Source organism: Arthrobotrys flagrans, assembly GCF_004000055.1.
Source record: "Arthrobotrys flagrans strain CBS H-5679 chromosome Unknown unitig_8, whole genome shotgun sequence".
Lineage (NCBI taxonomy): Eukaryota > Fungi > Ascomycota > Orbiliomycetes > Orbiliales > Orbiliaceae > Arthrobotrys > Arthrobotrys flagrans.
In genome coordinates this window covers 2,204,305-2,226,037 of record NW_027137553.1, presented here as the reverse complement: position 1 = coordinate 2,226,037, position 21,733 = coordinate 2,204,305, and the positions used below count along the sequence as shown (strand labels likewise).

Genomic DNA, 21,733 nt, shown 5'->3' with positions numbered 1-21,733 from the left:
ATTGGTATCCACATGAACGTCAGTAGTCTTGAAGCCAATAATGTCAATAATAGACCACATACCAGTGCACTCACTAGTGTAGAATGTGTCTGACATGAGTGGACTATGGACTGCTAAAGTAAATGGAGATACTCGGAGAATTTCCTTCAAGGGAGCTATCCGACGATGAGTCCTTTGGAGTCTCCGGGCCGCCTTCACCCTGTTCACCACTTTGCGGGTTCTCTCCCCACAAACTTAGATTTCCGATTCCTTCCTTCACAGCCCTTTCTTTCTCAGCCGCTTCCTTCTCGGCTCTTTCCTCCTCCGCCTTTTCCTTCTTTTCCCTTTCCCACCCTACGAGCCAAATCCTATCTCTCTCGGCCCTCGCGGCAAGCACACTCTTCTCTTGCAGTTTCAGTTGCTCCTTCAATTCGCTCAATCGTTCCCCCAGTGGCCTATCGACGCCAGTTGGCACAAGGCCTTGCCACCGCAAATATTCGGTGTTCCACTTCTCCGACACGATTCGATATTCATCCTGCCATAAGCCATGGGTGATGCAATCGATAAACTCCTGTCCAGACATAGATCCACCATACATGTGAATCGTTTCGTAATATAGCTTATATCTCTCTAAATAGTCGTCAACCGGTTCATCCATCTTCATGTTTCCCCTTTCCAGAACTTCCCTGTACCAGCGCCGGATAACTCGACCGTCGAAATCATCCAATTTCCAGAATTCTTCGATTTCTTTCCACAGGATATGCGGGTCATCCTGCATGCTGTCGCAAAAATAATGGTAGTGTTTATTGACATGTTCGAGGATGTAAGCCTGGCACTCGCGTCGTAATCCAGCTTCGTTGATTTTCTCTGCTGAGCATGTGTGTACAGGCTCAAGCTCCCCATTCAAAGGGTTGTGAAAAACTACCACCGGGACTCTGCAAGCCGCGTAGATGCTTGTGTCTCCCTTTATTCCGTCATGCCACGGGGTCTCTATGAGTTGATCCCATCCTTTATCTTTGAAGAGATTTCTCATGGAGACGCTCCATTCATGATAATTTTGTGATTCGAGGATGATGCCACCAGATTTAGCATCGGTGGGGAGGGTTTCATTGTGGCTGTTTCCGGAGGGATCCGTTTGGATGCCTAGGGAGTCCTTGAGCAGCTGGTCAGGCATTTTGACGGTATCCAATGGATAGAAAGTATGATGATGGTTTGAGAGGTGGTGATGACGGTATCCTTGTTTGGGGAGGAGGGGAAGGGAGGTCTCGATGTGGTTGGTGAAGTAGAGGTGATAGATGATGTAAACTTAGTTGTAACACGCAGAAAAATAATGGTGCAAGGTTGCAACGCTAGAAGAGATAAGATATCAGACTGCGTATACACGCAGGAAACAAACCTCATCCTATAAATTTCTAAACTTGCAGAGCTTCAGCTAAATGGGATTTCTATCAAACACTTTAAGCGGACTTCAAGTAGATATCTGAGGTAAAGCATGCCGTTCATGCTTGGCCATTGCCCTCGCTTGTATATCCGCCTCCGTCTTCACTAGCACCTTCGATACATGATTCAAATCCACTTCCTTTCCTCCATCCTCCAACCTTCCTACCATTACCTCATAGTTCCTTCCTGTAATCCCCGCTAGAACATGCTCCACCATCTCCTCCTCCCCAATTCCCTTCCCTCCAGCTTCTTTATAATTCCCCCAGTACATCCTCGCCTCCGCATACTCAATCGCTCCAGCATGTCCATTCTTCAAATTATTTATCTTATCCGCATACTGCACAATCGTAGCACTCGGTAACCATACGTTTTTGATATCCTTCCAAAGAACATACGGATCTCTTTCGCGTGGATTAAACAAGAACTAGTATTTGGTATCAATGTTCTCCAGAATGAATGTTGAACATTCGTTTCTTGTGGCCAGATATCCCGCCGTCGTTGAAGGATGCTGCGTCGTAGGGTTTACTAAGCATGTACTTCCACTGAAATCTTTCGATACAACGTTCCATGTGAATTGACCATTCGAGGTAGTTGTTACCGACGAGGAGGAAAGTTTTGGGGGTGTAGGTTGTGGTGTGAGGATGTGGATTCGACATTTTGGGCCGATTGATACGATAGCTTTTGTGCATTCAACGTACGTATGCGAGTTGATATGGCCACTGGATATATATATGAACGAGTAGATACCGCGATATCAATATTATCAAGTTGTGGTATATTTTAGATTTCTTGCTGTTGGGATGGTTCCGAAATTTGAAACCCCGGCATTCACTTTGGATAATTAATTTATATCACATCTGAATTCGTAAAATTTCCATAGACTCTCAAACGCACCGTAGCTGGTCTTTACACAACTTTTCCTTGAATCGAACCCACGTGGCCAACCCGCCAACGATCTCTGGTTCTAATGTGCTGTCCCTGCTAATCGCCTTGCGTATTTATAAAGATGACGACGATTTCAAAGGTTGCTTATATACTGCCCGTTTAGGCGCTTAAGCGTTTTGTTGATTAGAGAAACCATATGCACTTTAAAGAATCTCGGAAGCCTATTCAAATATATCGAGAGATGGCGCTCGGGCAGTATTATCGAACGTGCCTCAGAGCCACTCAATTTTATATTACTTTACGCTTAGCCTCGAGACTATAAAAGGGAAGCTTTGTTAACCCACGAATCAACCATCGGTTCAACAATGCCAACAATTCCTAGCTACCTAGTCTGGAAAGAGAACTTTACTATCATACAATTTCCAGGCCAGCAGGTCCATTTGGATATGCCATATCGATACCCACAGGGTCCGTAGCTGTACTACAAGAATATTTTCCCCTATGCATTTTCAAACAGTTAATTTGTTATTTCCTCAGCATCCGTCGCTTCCCTATCGCAACTTGCCTATTGTCATTTTGTGTATTTCCAGCTTAATACCCAGTTCCATTCAAATCTCCCCCGCCACCATGCTGCCCAGTTTCGTCCCCATCCTGCCCCTTGATGGGCGTCACCTTGGTAGGCGTTCCCTTGACGGGAGTCCCATCGACAGGCGTCCCCTTGGTGGGCGTAACTATAGCCCCCTGTTCAGCCATCAACGGAAGCTCAGCCTTCAGATAGTTCTGCATATAATCAGGAATTCCCAAATACTCGTCGTTGGATAGATGTGGGTTCTCATCCTCTCCACCTGGGATATTGAACCCTTCAATTCCCAGGAACCTACTCTCAAAAACGTACCCTACACATTATGGATTTGTTGCAACATGAGAAGCGGATCCCCTTCATCGGGGTTGAACATATGCCAGTACTTTTCTTGGACATGTTGACGTATCTAAGTTGAACAGGCCGATTGGCGGCGAAGTCGCTAGCATCTTCGGCCTCCGGTCGAGAATGTGGTGTATTAGTTCCGTTCGAATTTAGATCCTGAGCCGGAATAGGGGTACTTCCATCTATGAGATCGAGCCACCCTTTCTGTTCGATCTTGCACCTCATGAGGATTCTCCAGTTGAGATAGTTATCCGCACCAAGCGTTATAACTACTAGTCCTGAGGTGCTACTATTTTGTAGGTTTGCGCCTTGCCAGGTGGAAAGAGGATTTGTATTCACTCCTTACTAAAACAAAATATGTAATATATGTTGTATTATGAAATATGATGTAGATACATAGATTTTAGTCTCGCCTAAGTACTGCGTAGGAGTTATATATGCCATACTTCGAACACAATAGTCACTATATGACTTGATCAGATAAGCCAGTGACTCGATAGGTTAATCGATTCGCCATCTCAGCAATCTTTAGATTATATTAATTCTATAGCTTAGAGCTTCCCTAGGATTAGTCTATTTACAATGAAACATCACGTATATACTAGTAACTCCCTCATAATTTACTAGAGGCCTGGTGTGTATTCCGCGTGGAGAACTTCGAACTCGTGAACAGATTTCCCAATAGTATCCCGATACGGTATAAATCCGGAAACTTCAAACATCGTGTTTGATCCTGCCCAAGTATCATATGCCCGAGATTCTATAACCGAATGTATATTTGCAAATTCGATAAATCATAACCAAGAGTCGGGCTCTGGATTTCGAAGTTTGTAGACCCATGGATCCACGGACTAGTTGTTAACTTTCCGGGTAACTTATAATATATTATCATTATAATATAATATCGGCATCCTGAGAACAACCGTCGATGCATCGTATTTGTAGAGTTGTAATGGCCTATTTGTCAAATTTGCCACAGACGTCTCGCCGTTTATAACTACAATTCCTACCAAGACATCTGCCCCCATTCGAGTATTCGAGAAATCATCCCAAAGGTCAAAGCGTATCATTTCTTGCGTTGCTGCCCCCAAAAAGGCACGCCATTATCAATACCTCGGTCTAGAACCGCAGACTAAATATTTAGCGGGGATCAGGATATCGTGGAGAGATTCTCGTCTACACTCCGGATAACTTAGCCTTCTGGTCAGTGCTCTCGTGCCAAAATAAAACCCTTGAGTAATGGAATTCAGATGATAAATAAATTCCCCATTTCTATCTATCGATAAACTGTGTCTTACCTCGAGCCTCGGAACCGAGGAGCCAATCATATGCATCTCCATCGACCTCGGAATCCAATATCGCCCCCTGTGCGTCTACCCGAACAACATCACAGCCCCGGCCCTCCCCAGATTGGTATGTCCCCGGATGCCCAGGTTCGTACATCCCCTCTAGGACTAGCGCTTGTCACCAGTTCGCAGGGCGATTGTGCAATCTGCAATGCAATGTCGACAGTCAATCTATGTATACGGTCCGGTGCATCAACATCCCGAACAGATATCTAAGTATGTAATACATGTTGCTAGCTTCCTTTAGCTACAGCTTCCAAGACCCTCTAAACCTTCATAAAAACACAAATCACAGATCTCCATGAAATTGAAGTCATCCAGCCGCGTATCAGTTCCCCTTGTATAATACACTCGATCCTGCAGGTTTCCCACAATTACTAACCTCAAGGTAATAACTTCTAATACTACCTAGATCATAGATTACATCACCATCCTCCAATCGATAACACTCACTTTCCAGTAAGGTGGTATGCAACCGAAAAAAGATTTGTTTATAACAAGAAAAATGCCAGGTTAACCTCCACTCGACTACATACAGCTTCAGCAGCTTCGGATCCCTGACCGACATGATAGCTTGGGGAATCCAAGGAACCCTCGTAAGCTACTAATTATAATTGGCCCGCACAACTTCCAGCTGGGTCCAAGGGAAACGAGCTCAAGTCAACTGCATCATAGCCCCATATCGTCTGCTGCTAAACAAGCGTTAAAACATCACAAAACGTAAACTCCATCCTTCAGCACCACCAAAAAGAAAAAGAGTTCCCCGCACTCAACAAAAATTTATAACTTTGTTGGGGATGTTTCCTTTCTTTACTTTATTAACCACAAACCCCGAGTTTTTCTTTGGTCAATGAACACATCACCAATAAAAAAAGTGATCACGAGGACCTAGTAAAATATAATCTTAAAAAATTCTCTCTAAGATAATAATGCTTCCCTGCATCGATTTTCGGCATCCCTTGTGACGTGATGCATCACCGAGGCATTCGAAGGAATTGGTGAAAAGAATGTTCCGAAAAAGGCCGTCATATACCAACATGCAAACCATACAGAAGTTGAGGAGGCCTAGAGACCTGCAGCGTTCGGTGGTCGATGCCTTCCGAGGATATATCCAATAAAGCCCTTTCTTCGGCCTTTTCGGCGTTTTTTAAGCTAAAGTGGGTCAGTCAACTCGATTTCTGTTCTCCGATTTCAGGAACCAAAAAGTATCAGGCTTTTTTCAGATCCGTATCACAGGAACATAAGCAGCGTGCCAAACACGAGGGAAGGCATGAGAAAAAAAAGAGGCGTTGAAATTTTGCAAATCCAAGACTGCCAGGCTGTCCTGTCAATTATAATTTCGAGAGATGGGAAAAAATGCGGGGGACCCATCCCCCTCAAATTAACAAGCCTACTTCCCAGTTCCACCGTTAGATTTCGTGATTGTCGGCCCAATTTGGGGGGTCCGAAAAACAAAAAGTCTGGGGAAAGGACCGGTAACCTTGTCAATCTCCATTTGGGGTCAGGCCATGGGCATGCGTTCTGTTCGTTCCTGTGAACTTTACCCCAGATTTTCATGTTGCCCAAGAATGTTGGCGGACGGATTGGTGCGGAGTCGAGAGGCTCGAAAGGAAAGTGGGTTTACGCAGTGACTAGATAACCGGTAGTACAGAATATGTCTGTCGAAGTAATATTAGTGTCTAGAGTAACGACACATCCATTTCATATTTCTCTTCGCTTTTTAGTATACATTATACACCATCTCGGGTTCTTTTGTTAACAGCATTTTTTTTTTGTGTAAAAATAAGATAGCAAGTAAACAATCAGCCCGCATCTAAAAGCTTTTTTTTAGTGTACCGAAAAAGCAGAGAAAGGTTGGGCGAGGGCCAAAGAACAATATAGTCGGCCTCGTCCCTGAAGGTGCCCCTCTATGTAGACAACAGTAAAGAAGAGTAATAAGAGAAGAGGGGAAAGAATTGGTAAGGGAAATCATATAACGAAGAACGTCCATAAAAGTTGAAGGTGTTGTATCAAAGGCTACAATAGAAGGGAATAGAAGAAGAGAAGTATAACAGGCCCGCTTTGCTTTATCGCCTGGAAGGGTTGGACAAGAAATTTCGAAAACGAAAGTAAAGAAGGAAAGAGAGTATTAATAAGATACAAAGGAATTAATAAGTAGTAGAGTAAAGGAAAAAGAGAAATAAAATACCAGAGGTCTCATCGTAACTCCCGCTCCCTCGGAGCGTCAGGAAGCCACAGAACATCCAGCCGTAGGGGATAGTAATACACTTTTGAGAATGGTAAGAAACATCAGAAAAAAGGATCGAGATAAGGACAAACAAGACCTCTCTCATACCCACGAACACATACAATAACTAAGAATTTTGTTCCTGGGTTCTAGCACCTTGCGTATGAAAACGAAATCATGTAGGGGAAAGATTCAAGGGAAGAGCTGCATATCATATAAGGGGCAAGAAAGAAAAAACAATATAAAAAACGAAACCAGATGCCGTCCCACGCGCCCCGCCTTTTCAACGCCATTTGAATCCCAAAGAGTTACTAGGGAAAAAACAGATGATAGAAAAAGAAGAAAATAAAAGAAACGAAAAGGCAAAAGAATGGTTTTCGTGTAGCCGTTCCAGAATTGAGTGTAAGGGTGGTGGTAGCGGTCTCGTAAGCCAAAATGTGTTGGGTACGAGATGAAGTAGTTTTCAGAGAACACAAGAAATTCTAGGTCAGCGAGACTAGTTCGAGAGGAGGGTTGGAAATGAAAACAAAGGGCTACGAAGCATCAGTACGATACTATCGTCGACTGGCCCAGCCAACATTCCAGAAAACGTGAGCAATATCACGGGCTGTGTTGACAGCATCAACGGCTCTTCCGAAAATCCCTTCGTTGCCGCTGGGAGGGGTTGGTGGGCATTCGGCGAAGCCGCCGTATTCATCATCCAATTCACCGAATCGGCGGTTGAGAGAAATGCTGTCCCTGCGAGTTGTCCATTTGGGCTCCCATTCGATAGGGTCATCATCCTCGTCTTCGTTGAACATGAAAGCCGTTCCAGATCCGAGACCAGTGCTGGTAGTGCTGGAGGAGCTAGCTCCAAAGAGCAAAGCAGAGAGATTGTTACTCGATGTTGATTGTTTCAACTCGGATGGTTCAACTTCAGCCTTGAGAGTAGTTGATGGGAGTTTTTGAATTGTCTGGGGTTCCGAAGCGCTTCCCTTCGAGTTTTGGCGACTTCCATTCTTTTGGCGACTTGACATGTTAAGGAACAGACCACCTTCATCAGAGTCATCTTCCTCTTCATCAAAACCCATATCGTGGTCCATCTCATCGTCTTCGTCCTTAGCTTCGACGGCGATACATTGCTCCACTCGGTCGTTGAAATGAATATGTTTCCTAGAGGATGAAGGCGATTGTATCCCGGATTCCAAGGTGGATGTCGTCCTACTAGTTCCTTCGTTCGTGGTTGTGGCTGCGGTGTGCGATACAAATGGATAGGTTGCGTAGTCAGAGACTGCTCTATTTGGCATAACAGGTCGAGACAATCTGTGATGGTTTTGCGACTGCTGTGACCTTATCGAAGCAGTGGCTTGCTTCAACAGATTGGAACTGCTGATGGAGCGTTGGAGCAGAGCCTCGGACATGCTTCGTTTCTTTAGAATGCTAGCCCTTTTTGTGTTCTTGTGGCAAGGGTTCCGAGGAGCACTGGAGCACTCGGGAGACGTCGGTGAGATCGAGAATGAGGAGCGTTCTGGAGCCGTTGAGAGCGGTCCATATAGCCAAGTGACATCGTAGTCCTTCATCCTATGCATCCATCAACGTTAGCAAACCATCAAGAAGATATCATCACAACCGTCATTATCAAGGCTATGGCTTACCAATTAAGCTTTTCAGGAGATACGGTCTTCAAATTGTACTTTTTTTTCATCCAGGTTCTCCACGAAGCATTCTCCAATCGAGCGGCATTGTTGTATACCCCTCTCTTCCCAATCATGTACCTCCAGGAAGCCCAGATATCCTCCTCCTTCCATTCGTGAGAAAGATAATCAACATGTCGAGAAGGTTCAACTTGAAGGGTGATATCATCAATGGCTGTTACAGGGAGTTCGGCAGGAGTTGTGATGATTTTGGGAATACTATTGTTATTGGTTGGTGAAGATGGTGGTCCCTCCTCCTCTTCATCGTCGCCTCCTATCGACTGCTCCAGATGGATGAATGTCGGCTTGTCAGAGTCGTTTGCACTGAAGTCATCGTACGACGGGAAAGAGAAGGTGTCTTCAGCCTCATATGGATCTATCGAAGACTGGTTGCTAGCCGAATCGAAGTAGGAGCCACACGAGGAGACAGTTGATATCGAGGTGAGAGAATTGCGCGGCGAGTCCGTCGCAATAGATGAAGAAGCCATTCGAGCTGCAAAGGACTCAGACTTGTGGGGGAGATATGTTAGATGGTCGAAATTTTGTTCGGAGTTTGAGCGACGAATGGTGTAAAATTTGTCGTAGGACATTGGAGCATATTGGACCTCAGCCATCGTAGAGGTAGGAAGGAGGGAAGGAAGTTCGTGTGATGTTGGGTGTTGTTGCGACGTCCGGGAGATGGCGATGTTGTTGGGCAGCGAGCAGGCAAGCACTCTCTTCTACAACCACGAGGAGGTATAAAATACAGCACTACCAGCTACCCAGATGGCAGTACATATACTTCTTCCTATGACCGTCAAGGAGACAAGAAATATTCGACAGTCTGTTCATCCAAAATGCCTCAAGCTGCTCATCCAGAAGTCCAAGAGAATTCTTTTCTGAAGGGTTGGAATATATCAAGGAAGTTGCCCCTGGGTAATGTTGGCTGGTTTGTTGGGTTCAGTCCAGAGCGCTCTTTCGCGATATTTCCAGTGCTGACAATTAATTGCAGTTGCCCCAGTTGGAAAAAACAAAACAAAAGGTCGGATTTGCTATCTAATAGTCGAAAAACAGTCAGATGTATCCTCGATTCGAAGTTCCAGAAGAATTTTTTTTTTTTTTTTCGAAGCAAAGATATATAGTGGTAGTAGAAGAGCGGTGCGATGGAACAACCAAGGTAAATAATAATTGGGTGTGTCCCCGAAGGTTCGGGTTTTAAGGGCTTTTTTGATTTGGCAACATTTTCGCTTTTAAGTTTTTTTCTGATTTGGGGGCGGAGAGGACGTGGAATGATGGATGGACGGAAGACTGACTGGCTCCTCGGGAACAGTTATACCCCCATCCCCTTCGGCTCTGGCTCTGGCTGGAATGGACGGTTTCGTGGACCTGGAAGCAATTACACAGAGAAACAGCCCTGTGCTCACCGCTAACAAGGGAAAAGAAACCATACCATGTCCAGCTTGTCCCGAGCCTCTGTCTTGTATCGAAAAGAAAAAAATTTCAACGAATGGGATCCCAAGGCTTACGTCCGTTCCCTAGCCGTTTCTAGTCACAAACTTCGAAGAGTTGCTTTTGGAACTGGAGAATGAATTTCATCGGGGTCTCCAGACTAAAGAAAAACTGGAGGATGTTGCCATTGGCACTAAAAGTCAAATCTAACAAGCAATAGGCCCGCTATCATGTTTCGCCATGAGCCTTTTTACTACGGCTTTTGAAGGTCAATACCATTATTGTGAGCAAAAAAAAATTACTCGTACGGGCCAAACAAGATCACTTGAGCATCCACGGATATGTGGTTCTCCATTTTTCTTATGGGAACACAAACAGCCAAGGCCAACGGAACTTTAGATCTAGTTTCCAAAATCGCTGTTGGAATCCACTCAGTGGAGTCTCGATTGCAGGGCTGGGCCTCCAAACGGATAGTAATTGTCTGCCCTGTTCTGGGCAGCATCGTTCAATTTGGGTATCGAGATAACGGTTTAGTCCCATGGGGTGCGGGTGCTCGACATGCCACTGTATGCATGGACTGTACGACCCCTGGGGAGCTCTAGACAACAGGATGGAGACAAAGTGTGTGTGAAAAGCACCTACATACAGGAGGCCTGCTTCTGGTTGGTACAAGCCGGCTTGTACCTGGTGACTAAAGGAAAGAGAGAAAATTCGAGCCCTGGCTGGTACACTAGACGAGGATTGTTGCCCACAAAAAAAAAGGCCTCTGCTGGCTGTCAAGATTGCTGGGATACTCCAGCTGCTAAGGTGCAGTTGCTTGCAGCAGCGTCAAGGGCTAAAGGCAAAACAACCACAAGATAGAGCGGAGTTTCCTAGTGTCGATAGCGGACGAAGCGCACGGTTGGAGATAACCTGTTGCAAAACTGCTGTTTTCTCTGGTTATTGAAATTGGAAACTACCCAGCTGAAAGGCCCAAAGATGCCGAGAGACACTATGCCAAAGGCAAACGGTGACAATGCAACTTAGCAAGAGAAAAAATAAATAACAATGGGGGATTGCTCGGTCGACGACAGTGTTTTGACTTCTACCCGAGGATAGACTGTATCCGAAGAACCAGCTCTTGATATTCCGAAAAACGAGTACGAGCATTAATCTTGTCTTGTGCTTGGGCGCTTCCCCACAGAACAAAGGGTATGTCAAATGAGCGGAAAGTCGGGATCATTCGAGAAGGCAAACTGAATCATGGTGCAGCAATTATATATCTCATTACATCCAGTGATATGCGACTAATCAAAACCGACGTCAATGAAGCCGGTCTGCATCTGCATTTGAAAATCGCATTCCCTTCCCCACGAAATATTTCGAGATCTCACATTCCCTCGTGATATCCCTTTCGGCAACCAGAGCACTATCAAATAGCCGATTTCTTGTTTCTGCTTTTACCCTCACCTCGAAATCCGTGTTCAAATCTTTTAGGTAAATTGCCCTCAACACCGTTCAGAATTTTTTTTTTTTCTGCTCCGGTTGAAAAATTTCTTACAAAATGTGGGATTATGTCTTGAATCTCTGCACACATTGGTTTCGAATATGTCCGTGAGGCAACCAAGGATTAGCACAAGAATAAAGATACGAACCAGTAACCGTACCGGATGCAGCCACAAGGATGGACTGCCTACGACGTGCATATGCCTGCTGTCTAGCTTCCGCTTCCCTGCTCACCAAGGACTCATGTTTAAGATGTTAACCGGTGATAGTGGCTGGTGTTGACCTGTGGAATATCCCCTTCCAGCAGTTACCAGATATATCGTCGTCGTCGGCGTAAGCGTTGGGTTATATATAGTAGCCGTATTCAATCGAAAATTTCCTTCGCCCCACTGTTATCAAAAGCGACCGCCCGGACAGTGTTGGAACCGGACCCGATGAAAGCCGCTTGCAGACCCAAGGTTAGATAGAGGTCATGGAACGCCTTATATGTCCGGAGACAAAAAACCTTCTGTGTGCGCACTTCTCGAAGAAAGCCTCGAAATCAATGACGATAACCTGGGGTTACTCCAGAACCAACATTATTTTCCATTGTGTGTGCTAGAATATCCAAAATAACAGCCCAATGTTATCCCGAGATCTCGCCGTGCTCCACAATTCATGGCGTCGATGCAGTATCCAATATGCAGCCACCGTTTATACTTCATAATGATTAGCGCCGTATCCAATCTTCTACGAAAGTTTGTTAGATGTTATACCTCTTCCCGTAAAGGTCCCCGAGACGATCAATAAGAATACCCGAGTTCGAAGGGAACGCTCAAAGGGAACTTGATCATGATCAGCAACCAGCAAACTATAGTAATACGGTTTCAGATAGGCTCCATACCGGTACTGATACATTATTATAAGGTATTCTCCTTTTATAACAACCCCACGCATTCCTACCACACAACCTTCTGCAGCAGGCATCAAGATATGGAAGGAACATACGTTTGCAGGAGGTGAGTTCCACTGGTAATAACATCCCAAAATCGCAAATACGCAACGAAAAAGGAACCGACGCTCGAACTCCGTGGGGGCGCCGGTGTACCATTACAATCTCCCACCATCCTCCTTCCATTCATCCATTGTAGTAGTTTCTCTTGAATATTTTCTAAACTCAACAATCCTTTGACTGATAGACGAAACGGCCCCAGGCTAGGTCTCTAACTCCATGTGTGGCTTGCATGGGGGATGCTTTTTGGAAACTGCATGCATGCGTGGTGCAGGCATGCCGCAGGTGTCGTTTATCATTCGTACAGATATTGATATCAAGACTTTTATTTTTTGCCTACACACCCTACAGGCCTATCTACTAACCCACGGCACTTGTCGATGTCCTAATATACTGTCCAAAATTAAGCCCTCCTTTCGGTTACAGAATACGGTTTGCCTCCAACGGCCGCCAGAGTTTCGAAGTTTAAGTGAGATTCGAGACGAAAACAAATCAATTCTCGTGCCAAGCATATACAGTTATCAAAAATCGACGTCTACTAAAAACCATTCTAAAGATATCTTAAGACAATCCGATCAAACGTTGACGATTTTAAGAAAAACCTTCATCTAAGCATATTGATGATTAAACCCGTCCTGCCGCCCGCTCCCTTCGCCAGTGTTTTGAAATTTCCGTCAACCGAGACCTTTCCCGCTAGAGCTCCGTCGAATACGGTAAAATGGTAGTCTAGATCTTTTCACGCCTTCCATTGATAGTAACATGGCGCCATGAACCATCCCGATGTCGATTGCCAATATCGTGATATTGCGAGATTGCCAACAGAAAATCCGAACAAACACGTATCTCGATCTGACACAACAGCTTCTTCGCATGCAACAACTGTCTTACGCAATTAACAATCAATTGTCTGTGGTTTCACGATATTTTCCACTTTATCATACGTATAGTCTGTCTATGTTTGTTGTCAGTGCGAATGCGGTTTCGAAATTTCCTGTCACAGCGCTTCGGGAACTCCTTCCAAACCGCGATCTATCTACAGCCAAAGTTGTTTGGGGCGAGTATATTAATACATTAGGCACGGACGTATAGATTGCGAATCATCACCTCATAAATAACCCATATGTGCATAACAGTTGGTTGCACCATGCACGGCTGCTTTAGCGAGTGTCTTAGTGATGGTGGGTTGGCCATGGGTTTGTACGAAGGTGGTTGCTTCCTTGCATTTGATCAAATAACGGTTCATATGTAAGTCGCAGGAGATGTGAATGAATCCAGCCCGTCTTATGCGGGACGGGATATTGGGGATAACCTGGCGGTGTGTTCAGTTAAATATCCAAGAGCTCCCCCAGACCCCTATGGATTCATCGATATATTTGGATCAACTCGATTCTGGTTCTCTATCAACAAGTTCATTCCGATAGTGTTTCCGAGTGTTCCCGTCCCCAGTGACAGTTTCTGGGTTTGGGAGCCGCGTTTTCGAAAATCCGCCTTATCAACAGTGCGTATCAGCGATTATGACTCAGGCGATTGGATATCAAGAATCTCTTTGTTTAGCGTCAAACCTGTCGGACAGGACAGCATAGGCCATGACAGACGTATGCACCCCGTTATATCCGAAGCCAGGCCGGGCCGGGTGGCTTCTCCAGGTACCTTTGACAGCGGCGTTACGTAAAACGATGTGATGCCATGCACAGACATTCTTGTGAGAGGTTCCAGGCCAAGGTGGATCTGAACCTGGAAATGATTGCTGGAGATCTCCGATGGATACACCAGTGGATGGCACGCTCTGGGGGACGTGCGGAAAATACCACGCAACGCATTATCGGAGCTGAATTCCGGACGACGACGACGGCAAGATCCGTAAGGTTTCCGTGTGTGTTTTTGAATTCTCGAGATGAAAGGATATCACATTTTATGAAGTCTTTGGAATATGCAAGGGATCATGAATGCGGGGCCGGTGTGATGATCCTGACCTTGTCAGACGGGTTCGAACGTTCGATATCAGAGTCTTCCGTTTCGTATTGTCTCGTCCATTTGACGCCTTGCAAGCTTGATATGCATGGTTAACTGACCCTCGCTGATTTAAATCCTCTTTCGACGACCCGAACGGCCAATGCCTGTTATGCTTGATTGACAGCTTGAGTCAAAACCATTCGCTACGGCCCGGTGCACGGTCTGTTATCTCACGAGGCAGCCCGATTGTTCGAGAGTACTTCTCACGATGTATATCTCCATGAATTAATTCCGCAAGCTCAAAAGCTTGACTATCAAAGCAACAAGATTGAAGAACTAGTCCCGTCGGCACCGGAACCCAAATCCCAGCCAACAGGAAGCCGCACCGTGACACGAAGGTTTTAGGGCAAGGCCTCAAGCTTAATTCCGTGCTTGGTTATTAGTGGTATAGCGCAGAGGCCGTTTCAGCTGATACATACGCATGAGTGGCGAATGAGTTTCTGTACACGCTGTTTACCCATACCTTACGTACTTACCATCACACGATGGTAACCGTGGCTCTGTTCATGCAACCATCTGCATGGACCGACCATGTCGCATTATGTGGCTGAAACGTCAAAACTATTTTAGATTACTATACTGAACACCCGTCCACTTCAACGGATACCCGAACATTATCAGGCACAATATCTCTAGAAATATCATCATGTAACATTTGTCAAGAAAAGTACCTACGAAGGCTAAATACTTGCGACTACAGCCTTAGGATGATCGAATCTTGTGGAACGTAGCACGAGATGTAATCAGCTGCATCGAACTCGGGCCTAGAAGTAGTAGATATATTGCGAATGTGCGCCATATGATCTTTTCTATATGGGTAGGATTTCCTGGGACTTGGAACGGAGAAGGGTTTTGATGCCTGGAGGGGGGTTATACAACATCTCTTTTCGAATAAACTTACATGTTTCACAATTAGGTAAACTATTATTCCGATTTAGGGATACAAGTCAGCCATAGACTTGACATGTCAATAAGGCAGACGGCATTGATGTCTCTACATCTATTCTAGTTTGGCAGGTGCATGCTTCGTAGCTACGTAGAGCGAGGCGAGTTAAACGTAAAAGTTCTCGACAGACCCCAAACATTTCGAATTCAAAATATAAAAAAACAATCAGGTTACAAACAGAATATCCTAGCCAAGTAAACGTATCTAGTAAATGAGATGACCCCAGCTGGTGCTAACTACGGATACGTATCCGTGAATTGCTTTGACATATGCATACATACATGCAATGCACAGGACACTGCACTCTAGAGTTTGTGATGACATTTTTCGATCTACATCGGCATTCCCTGCCGCAGGAAGAGCTGGACTCTCCCCTCCAAACTTAGTATATGTATCCAATCCAAAACAAAACTCGAAAAAAAAGTTCTCGAAAATTCGCCACGGCCCCCTATTGTTAGGTGTCGCTCGAACCCTTCCGTGGTATAAAGGTATATCCCTGGATCTGAGGCGTGCCGACTGTGCAATTGTCAGTGGTAAATTCCTCGGAGTGAGCCAAAAAAAAGACTGTGGGTTCCTGCAATCCTGAAGATGCATTTTCCAACTGGATTTCTCAAATTTCGATCGTGCCACCCTGACATGAAATTTTCTATCCCGTCGACGGCTAGTTGCGAGGACGGCTTGGACTCTAAAACAGGCTACTTGAAGAACTATGCGGAACGATATCTTACAAGGGCGAGTACAACTTGGGTGGAATATCATATATAATTACCGACCATAGTCACTCTCAATCCGTAGTGTTTCTCATTATAAATGTTTAGCAATCCGGCTGCTACGTTTCGAAATTTTTTGCAACAATGCCAATATATGCAATGGCTGGTGAAGCCCTTCTCGGCCCTTGCAATCCAAGCATGTGGGAATTGATCACGATTGGCCAATTAGCCTCACCCGTCTAGGCGCATACAGGCGTATCTTCGGGGCCCTATACAAGGGGTACTCCAGGGCTAGCACCGGGGCATCGGGATGTTGTGCAACCATGCCATACATGAATCCTGTGGGTCTCCCTTGTCTGTCAAGCCTGTCTAGAAAGAAAGGATCTCCAGCCCGTCCCAGCCCCGCGAGACTCGGCCATAAACCGACCAATTTAGCTTCCTACTCACGAAAACTAAAACCTGAAATTTTTCTAAAAAATTGTTAATGGGGCGTGCTATTTCGTTCTTGAACCCGAGTTTTCCCTATCCTTGGCCTCGATTTCCGAGGAAAGAAGTTAGTGCTGAGATGTGTGCTCCATATTGGATCTAGATTTTTGTAGGAGGTTATTTATATACGAGGTTCTAGTAATCTAGATTTACTATAATGACGGCCACACTATCCAAATATGCGGTATATATGGAAACACCAAGACTCACATCCGTTATGACGAATCTAACGATGCCTATTGAAGAATAAAGCGGCGCACTTCGGCGGATACGGAATCTTTTGTCCAAAACAGGGAGGGAAAAAGGAAACACACCTGTTTTTCTTTATCGATAAGAACTCGAAGAGGCTGCAAGATGAATTCTAGCATGTGAAAACGGGATTAATTCGACAAGGGATCCGACTTGTTATTCGGCAGTGGAGAACCTGCTATGGGAAGTGGGATGGGCAAACCCCACATGCTATGCCATGCAGTTGAGATGTCGAGATGCCGAACGGGAAAAAACTAGAGATTGTGGGCTGCATGAATGGGTGCCATGGTCGAGAAGGCAAGGCGAACCCCAGGCATGCTTGTACGACAGTGAAATGGCCTGTTAAGTAAGCTGGTGGCCGTTCGATTGTTGTGTGACCTGTTCAATGCATGTTGGCAAGGAACAATCACCCGTATTAACAGGCTTTAAACGACCGAAAGTGCATTGCATCTTGAACACAGAGTTCGAAAGGTCGGCGGGTACGTTTCTAGAATAGTGTATTCGCATTGAGTTATCATAGGAGGCGCAAAGTCACATGGGTAATGACTTCCCACACGACCATCGTGGGAGATCGTGGTTTTATGTGTTGATGTGTTGATGTGTTGAGGTGTTGTGTAACCATCACCGATCGGGACGACACACCAACAACTGACCACGACACACGATACACCAACAACATCTCGTCCTGCCCCGACGAGACGACGGGTACGGAGCAGTATGCAGGTAAATGTATTCTGATCTATAAAAATCCATCGTAGCCCTGGCTGGCTAGTTTACTCAAACATCTTCTATCTCTAGACGAAACATTGCAGAACAAGCTTCCTGGTTCAATCGGTACGATCCAAGGGTTGAGTGTTAAGTCCGGCAACTTATCGCCAAACATGAAACCATCGGAGAAGTTTATCGGAACAAGAAACGCCCCCAGGCGGTCGAATTGATGCAATCGGTATATTCGTTTCATGGAACCTCTCAAAGATCACATCAAGAGGCTTTTTGACGTCATGATGAGCAGACTCGGAGGCGAATTGTTTTCGAGGATCTTTTGGCGAGAGGGAAATGAAAGCTCTCTATTGGGAAGGCATCCTTTACAACATCCCAGTTGCTTTTCGCTTCCTGCGATTCCCCCCTTAATGACGAGCGTGATCTAACGGCGCCACTCGTGAACATTTATGGATCAACACCATTTCATCTCCAGATGCGCCAGCTCAGTGGTCTCTCAATTAACCGCCAAAACACTTTGTTAATGTGTCCTTGGGTATGCGGACACCGTGTGGAGAATGCGACGCCGTTATTTATGCTCGTTGGAATGAAGCTGATTGTCGACGTTGATGTTGGAGTCGATCGTATTGAATATTCTCAGCCTTGATCCAACATGCACACGAATTTGTCAAAACTGCACACTGACAACTGCGTTTCCGTCGACGGTGTCTGCAGGAGCATCTTGGCCCTTTTTTGTTTACGCGATCTTGACAGCAAGGAATAGGCTGTGCTGGCCAATAAGAGCGCGAGACGCCCTACCCCGGACGGTGATGGGTGGATGCATGCGCTTTGTTTCAGCGATAGCGCACGACCAGCATCCAACCCAATGGCAGTTGCACGGAAATTGCAACATGGGCTGAAATGAAATGAAGGTCCAATAAGGCATGTCCGGCCACCGGCATCACCAGGAGACTTTGCCCATCAAGAGCAAATTTTTTAGACTTTTGCTGTGGTTTTGCTAAAATCGGGTCGGGCAAAAGGTTTGCCGTTCGGTCAGTCGCCCCTATTTTTGGTTGACTGGGTTTAAGAGTCGCTGGCGGTCCTCGCACATTGTGCATATCTCTTCACTCCTTTTCCTTCACACCACTACGAAGTACCTCCGCCGTCTACGTATACGCTCCTTCACGAACGCATCTGCGCTTCGCCCGACACTCGTTCAACCCCAACTAAAGGTTCCCCTTTTGGACTATTTAATACACTCGCTTTCGCGTCAAACCTTTAAAACCACAGATTCTCATCTACCTTTTAATTGTTAATACCTAAACTAAAATCCATCAAAGTTCAAAATGCAATTCTTCAAGACTGCCGTTTCCCTCGCCCTCGCGGCCTTTGCCGCTGTTGCCTCCGCTCAGGATTTGAAGGGCAATGCTATCACCGCCCCGACTGCCGGAACCGTTATTGAAGCCGGATCAACCTTCGATATCAAGTGGATTAATCCTGTTGGAGAACAAGTCACCTTGGTTATTATGGATGGTGATGCCAACAGCCTGAAGCCAATTCGAACAATCATCACCAACCTCCCCAACAGTGGCACCTACACCTGGAGTGTTCCAGAGGATCTCCCAACCAGCGGCACTTATACCATCAGAATCTCCTACGACTCTACCCCAGCCAACTACAACTACTCTGACCGATTCGTCTTCACCTCTGACTTCGTCTCCACTACCTCTGCTTCTGCTTCTACTACCTCTGCCCCTACCACCTCTGCTCCTGCCACCACCAGCACCAGCGCTCCCACTACATCTTCTAACGCTACCACCAGCGAGTCTTCTGAATCGTCCACTACCATCAATACCTCTACCACCACCCGACGAACTACCACCTCGGAATCTACCGGTGAACCAACTTCCTTGGGCGCTCCACCAAGCGCTGGTACGACCACTCTCTCTAGCCCATTGGCCGTCATCATGGCTGTTCTTGCTGCCGCCATCTTCATCCACTAGATATAGCATAATATCTTCTCTCTAGCCTGGCTTTATTTAGTAATGATGAACGAGCACACTGACAATTAATGAGCATTTTTCAAACGGTGTCTCGAGAGCCCATATTCCTTATAATGTTGGTTTTTTCCCTTTCACCTATTTTTCATATATATCTTTTTGGTATTTTTTTCAAGCACACCAAAGATTTCTGTAGATATCCAATTTTTATTGTAACTTTTTTATGGAGGACTTTCTGAGGATGGAGCGGAGAATGTTGAGTGAATGGCAATGGAAAACGATGGTACAAACATAAACAATGCTCCACGGAAATATCGTAGACGTGACGGTGCCACACTTGAGAGATGTAGATGGTACCTCAAAGGTACATTTTTACCTAAATATAAACCGCACTAGCCATCGAGGTTTGCTTCCCGACAAACAATGCATATAGCTATATTTCTTCAGCCTCACGAGCTGAAGATGTCGTCCATGTAAGGGCTTGTTGTTCGGAACGTTGCGACAGGGCTGAAATAACCGGATGACGACTCGATTAGATATCAGGGCTGAACTGTGATAACGTACAGATCGTTATAACTACCTTGCATCTTTTGATAAGAGCTACATGGGGGAATCGAAAAGCCATAGCGTCTCGCACGCGTCATCATCGCTGTCAACGAAAGGGGTAGAGAGATCTAATCGATATCGGTATCTACATCCTGGACCACCCACTCAGCTTTTGAAAACCACTCCGACAACCCTGCCTACCCCTACGCCCCTTTTCTCCTCTCTTACAATCTCCCATTTCCACTTTTTCTTTTCCATGATATCCACGAAATCTTTGACGCTCCCACCAACTCCGAAGTATACATCCTTTGCTGCGATATATCCTTTCCCGCTGCTAGCGAGGGTGTACTCAATCATGTCCACGAATTCTGGGATCGATGATGGGGAATAGATGGTCTCGCTGGCTAATAAAAGCGAATGCATTGTTTCCTCGGCTGTAGACGGGTATTCTAGTCCTCCATGGATCAGTGAGATCATGGCTGGGCTCCATGAACCCGAAAGAAATGATATTGTGATATTGTGGGTTTGTAATGTCGAGAGAAAGGATGATATGAGAGTCGATGTTAACTCTATCTCTGGTGTTTCTTCCGATCCCTCCGTCGCAGACGGATCCATAGAAGGTAGGCCGTTTGTCGCGTAGAGGTATGCCAAAATCAAGTTTGGCAAGGTGACAAGACGGAGAACGTCGAGATTATAATCCGCAAGTGTGAAATGCACCGGCTGGTCCCCAGATACCGGCAACAGGGTCTGTAAGATATAACAACTTGGAAGCGCAGTTCCGCAACCGAGTTCGAGTATTCGATGAGAAGAGTTCATCCAAACTTCAGAGTCTGTGGCAAGTTGTTTGACAAGGTCGGATGAACATTCCCATGACTTGAGACCACCTTCGTAGGTGTTCGTTCGGATGTCTTCGTCTGTGAAGGCGGCGCTGAAGTTTTGGCTAGTATCCGTAGAGGGGTTGTTATCTTCGGCCATGAGCTGCATCCTTACGTCGAAGAGTTCACGACGAGGGATAGTTATTGTCTTTGAGGAAGTTAGGGGAATTGCTAGGGGGGAGAAAGCTATGTGGGGGGGGAGTTTGGAGATCTGGTATTATTTTCGAGTGTTAATAAATTATGATACCATGCACGAGATAAACCCCAGTAGATCTGCATTCGCATAATCTACCTAAGTATCGACAGAGGGCACTAAAGACTTACGAGTTCATGTATAGAGTGTAGTTGTGCTGGTATTCGGGATGAGTCTGGAGTCTCCTCGACTGGGACACTAGGTGTAGTTTCGACGCCGCCCGTCTCTACATCCTCCCCGTCCGTCTCAATATCGAAATTAAACCTAAACGACATCTTTGATACCTATCGAAAAGACCTTTACGGCAATCCATGCATATTTTCTCGTCAGACGATCAGTGTCCAGAGGAGTTTGCAGAGATATAAAAATCTTTCGAACAACGCAGATGGAGAAAGCAAAACTTTGAAAAATACCACAATTCCAAGGGTCTGCAAGCGGCTATAACAGCGGGCTGTCTTTTTTTGACGTTCAAACCTAGGTTCCTGGCATGACACGAAAGGATTCGGATAGTGGCCCTCATGCAAAGGCGAGCACTTGCATATTCCCCGCGGGCTCAAAAATCAATGCGCTTTTTCATACCGTTTAGAGAAGCCCGTCACGGAAGGATCGCATTATGTAGGACGTGTGCATGCTAAGG

At 45.6% G+C, this 21,733-nt stretch overlaps 6 protein-coding genes across 6 annotated transcripts; 1 reads left to right on the top strand and 5 right to left on the bottom strand.

The window, feature by feature from the left end:
* Positions 1-103: 103 nt before the first annotated feature.
* DFL_007147 (uncharacterized protein) lies at positions 104-1,153 on the bottom strand (the record flags this gene model as incomplete). The annotated part of the gene is made up of 1 exon (XM_067636684.1): positions 104-1,153. The coding sequence occupies one exon, from the start codon at positions 1,151-1,153 to the stop codon at positions 104-106; it is 1,050 nt and encodes a 349-aa protein (XP_067488276.1).
* Positions 1,154-1,447: 294 nt separating this feature from the next.
* Positions 1,448-2,075, bottom strand: DFL_007146 (uncharacterized protein; the record flags this gene model as incomplete). The annotated part of the gene is made up of 2 exons (XM_067636683.1): positions 1,448-1,820; positions 1,885-2,075. The coding sequence occupies 2 exons, from the start codon at positions 2,073-2,075 to the stop codon at positions 1,448-1,450; spliced, it is 564 nt and encodes a 187-aa protein (XP_067488275.1).
* Positions 2,076-2,895: 820 nt separating this feature from the next.
* DFL_007145 (uncharacterized protein) lies at positions 2,896-3,454 on the bottom strand (the record flags this gene model as incomplete). Its single annotated transcript, XM_067636682.1, has 2 exons — positions 2,896-3,200; positions 3,271-3,454. 2 exons carry the CDS (start codon positions 3,452-3,454, stop codon positions 2,896-2,898), a joined length of 489 nt encoding a protein of 162 aa, XP_067488274.1.
* Positions 3,455-7,356: 3,902 nt separating this feature from the next.
* Positions 7,357-9,089, bottom strand: DFL_007144 (uncharacterized protein; the record flags this gene model as incomplete). Its single annotated transcript, XM_067636681.1, has 2 exons — positions 7,357-8,362; positions 8,437-9,089. 2 exons carry the CDS (start codon positions 9,087-9,089, stop codon positions 7,357-7,359), a joined length of 1,659 nt encoding a protein of 552 aa, XP_067488273.1.
* A 9,739-nt stretch (positions 9,090-18,828) lies between these two features.
* DFL_007143 (uncharacterized protein) lies at positions 18,829-19,485 on the top strand (the record flags this gene model as incomplete). The annotated part of the gene is made up of 1 exon (XM_067636680.1): positions 18,829-19,485. One exon carries the CDS (start codon positions 18,829-18,831, stop codon positions 19,483-19,485), a length of 657 nt encoding a protein of 218 aa, XP_067488272.1.
* A 671-nt stretch (positions 19,486-20,156) lies between these two features.
* Positions 20,157-21,371, bottom strand: DFL_007142 (uncharacterized protein; the record flags this gene model as incomplete). The annotated part of the gene is made up of 3 exons (XM_067636679.1): positions 20,157-20,180; positions 20,257-21,114; positions 21,228-21,371. The coding sequence occupies 3 exons, from the start codon at positions 21,369-21,371 to the stop codon at positions 20,157-20,159; spliced, it is 1,026 nt and encodes a 341-aa protein (XP_067488271.1).
* Positions 21,372-21,733: the final 362 nt, after the last annotated feature.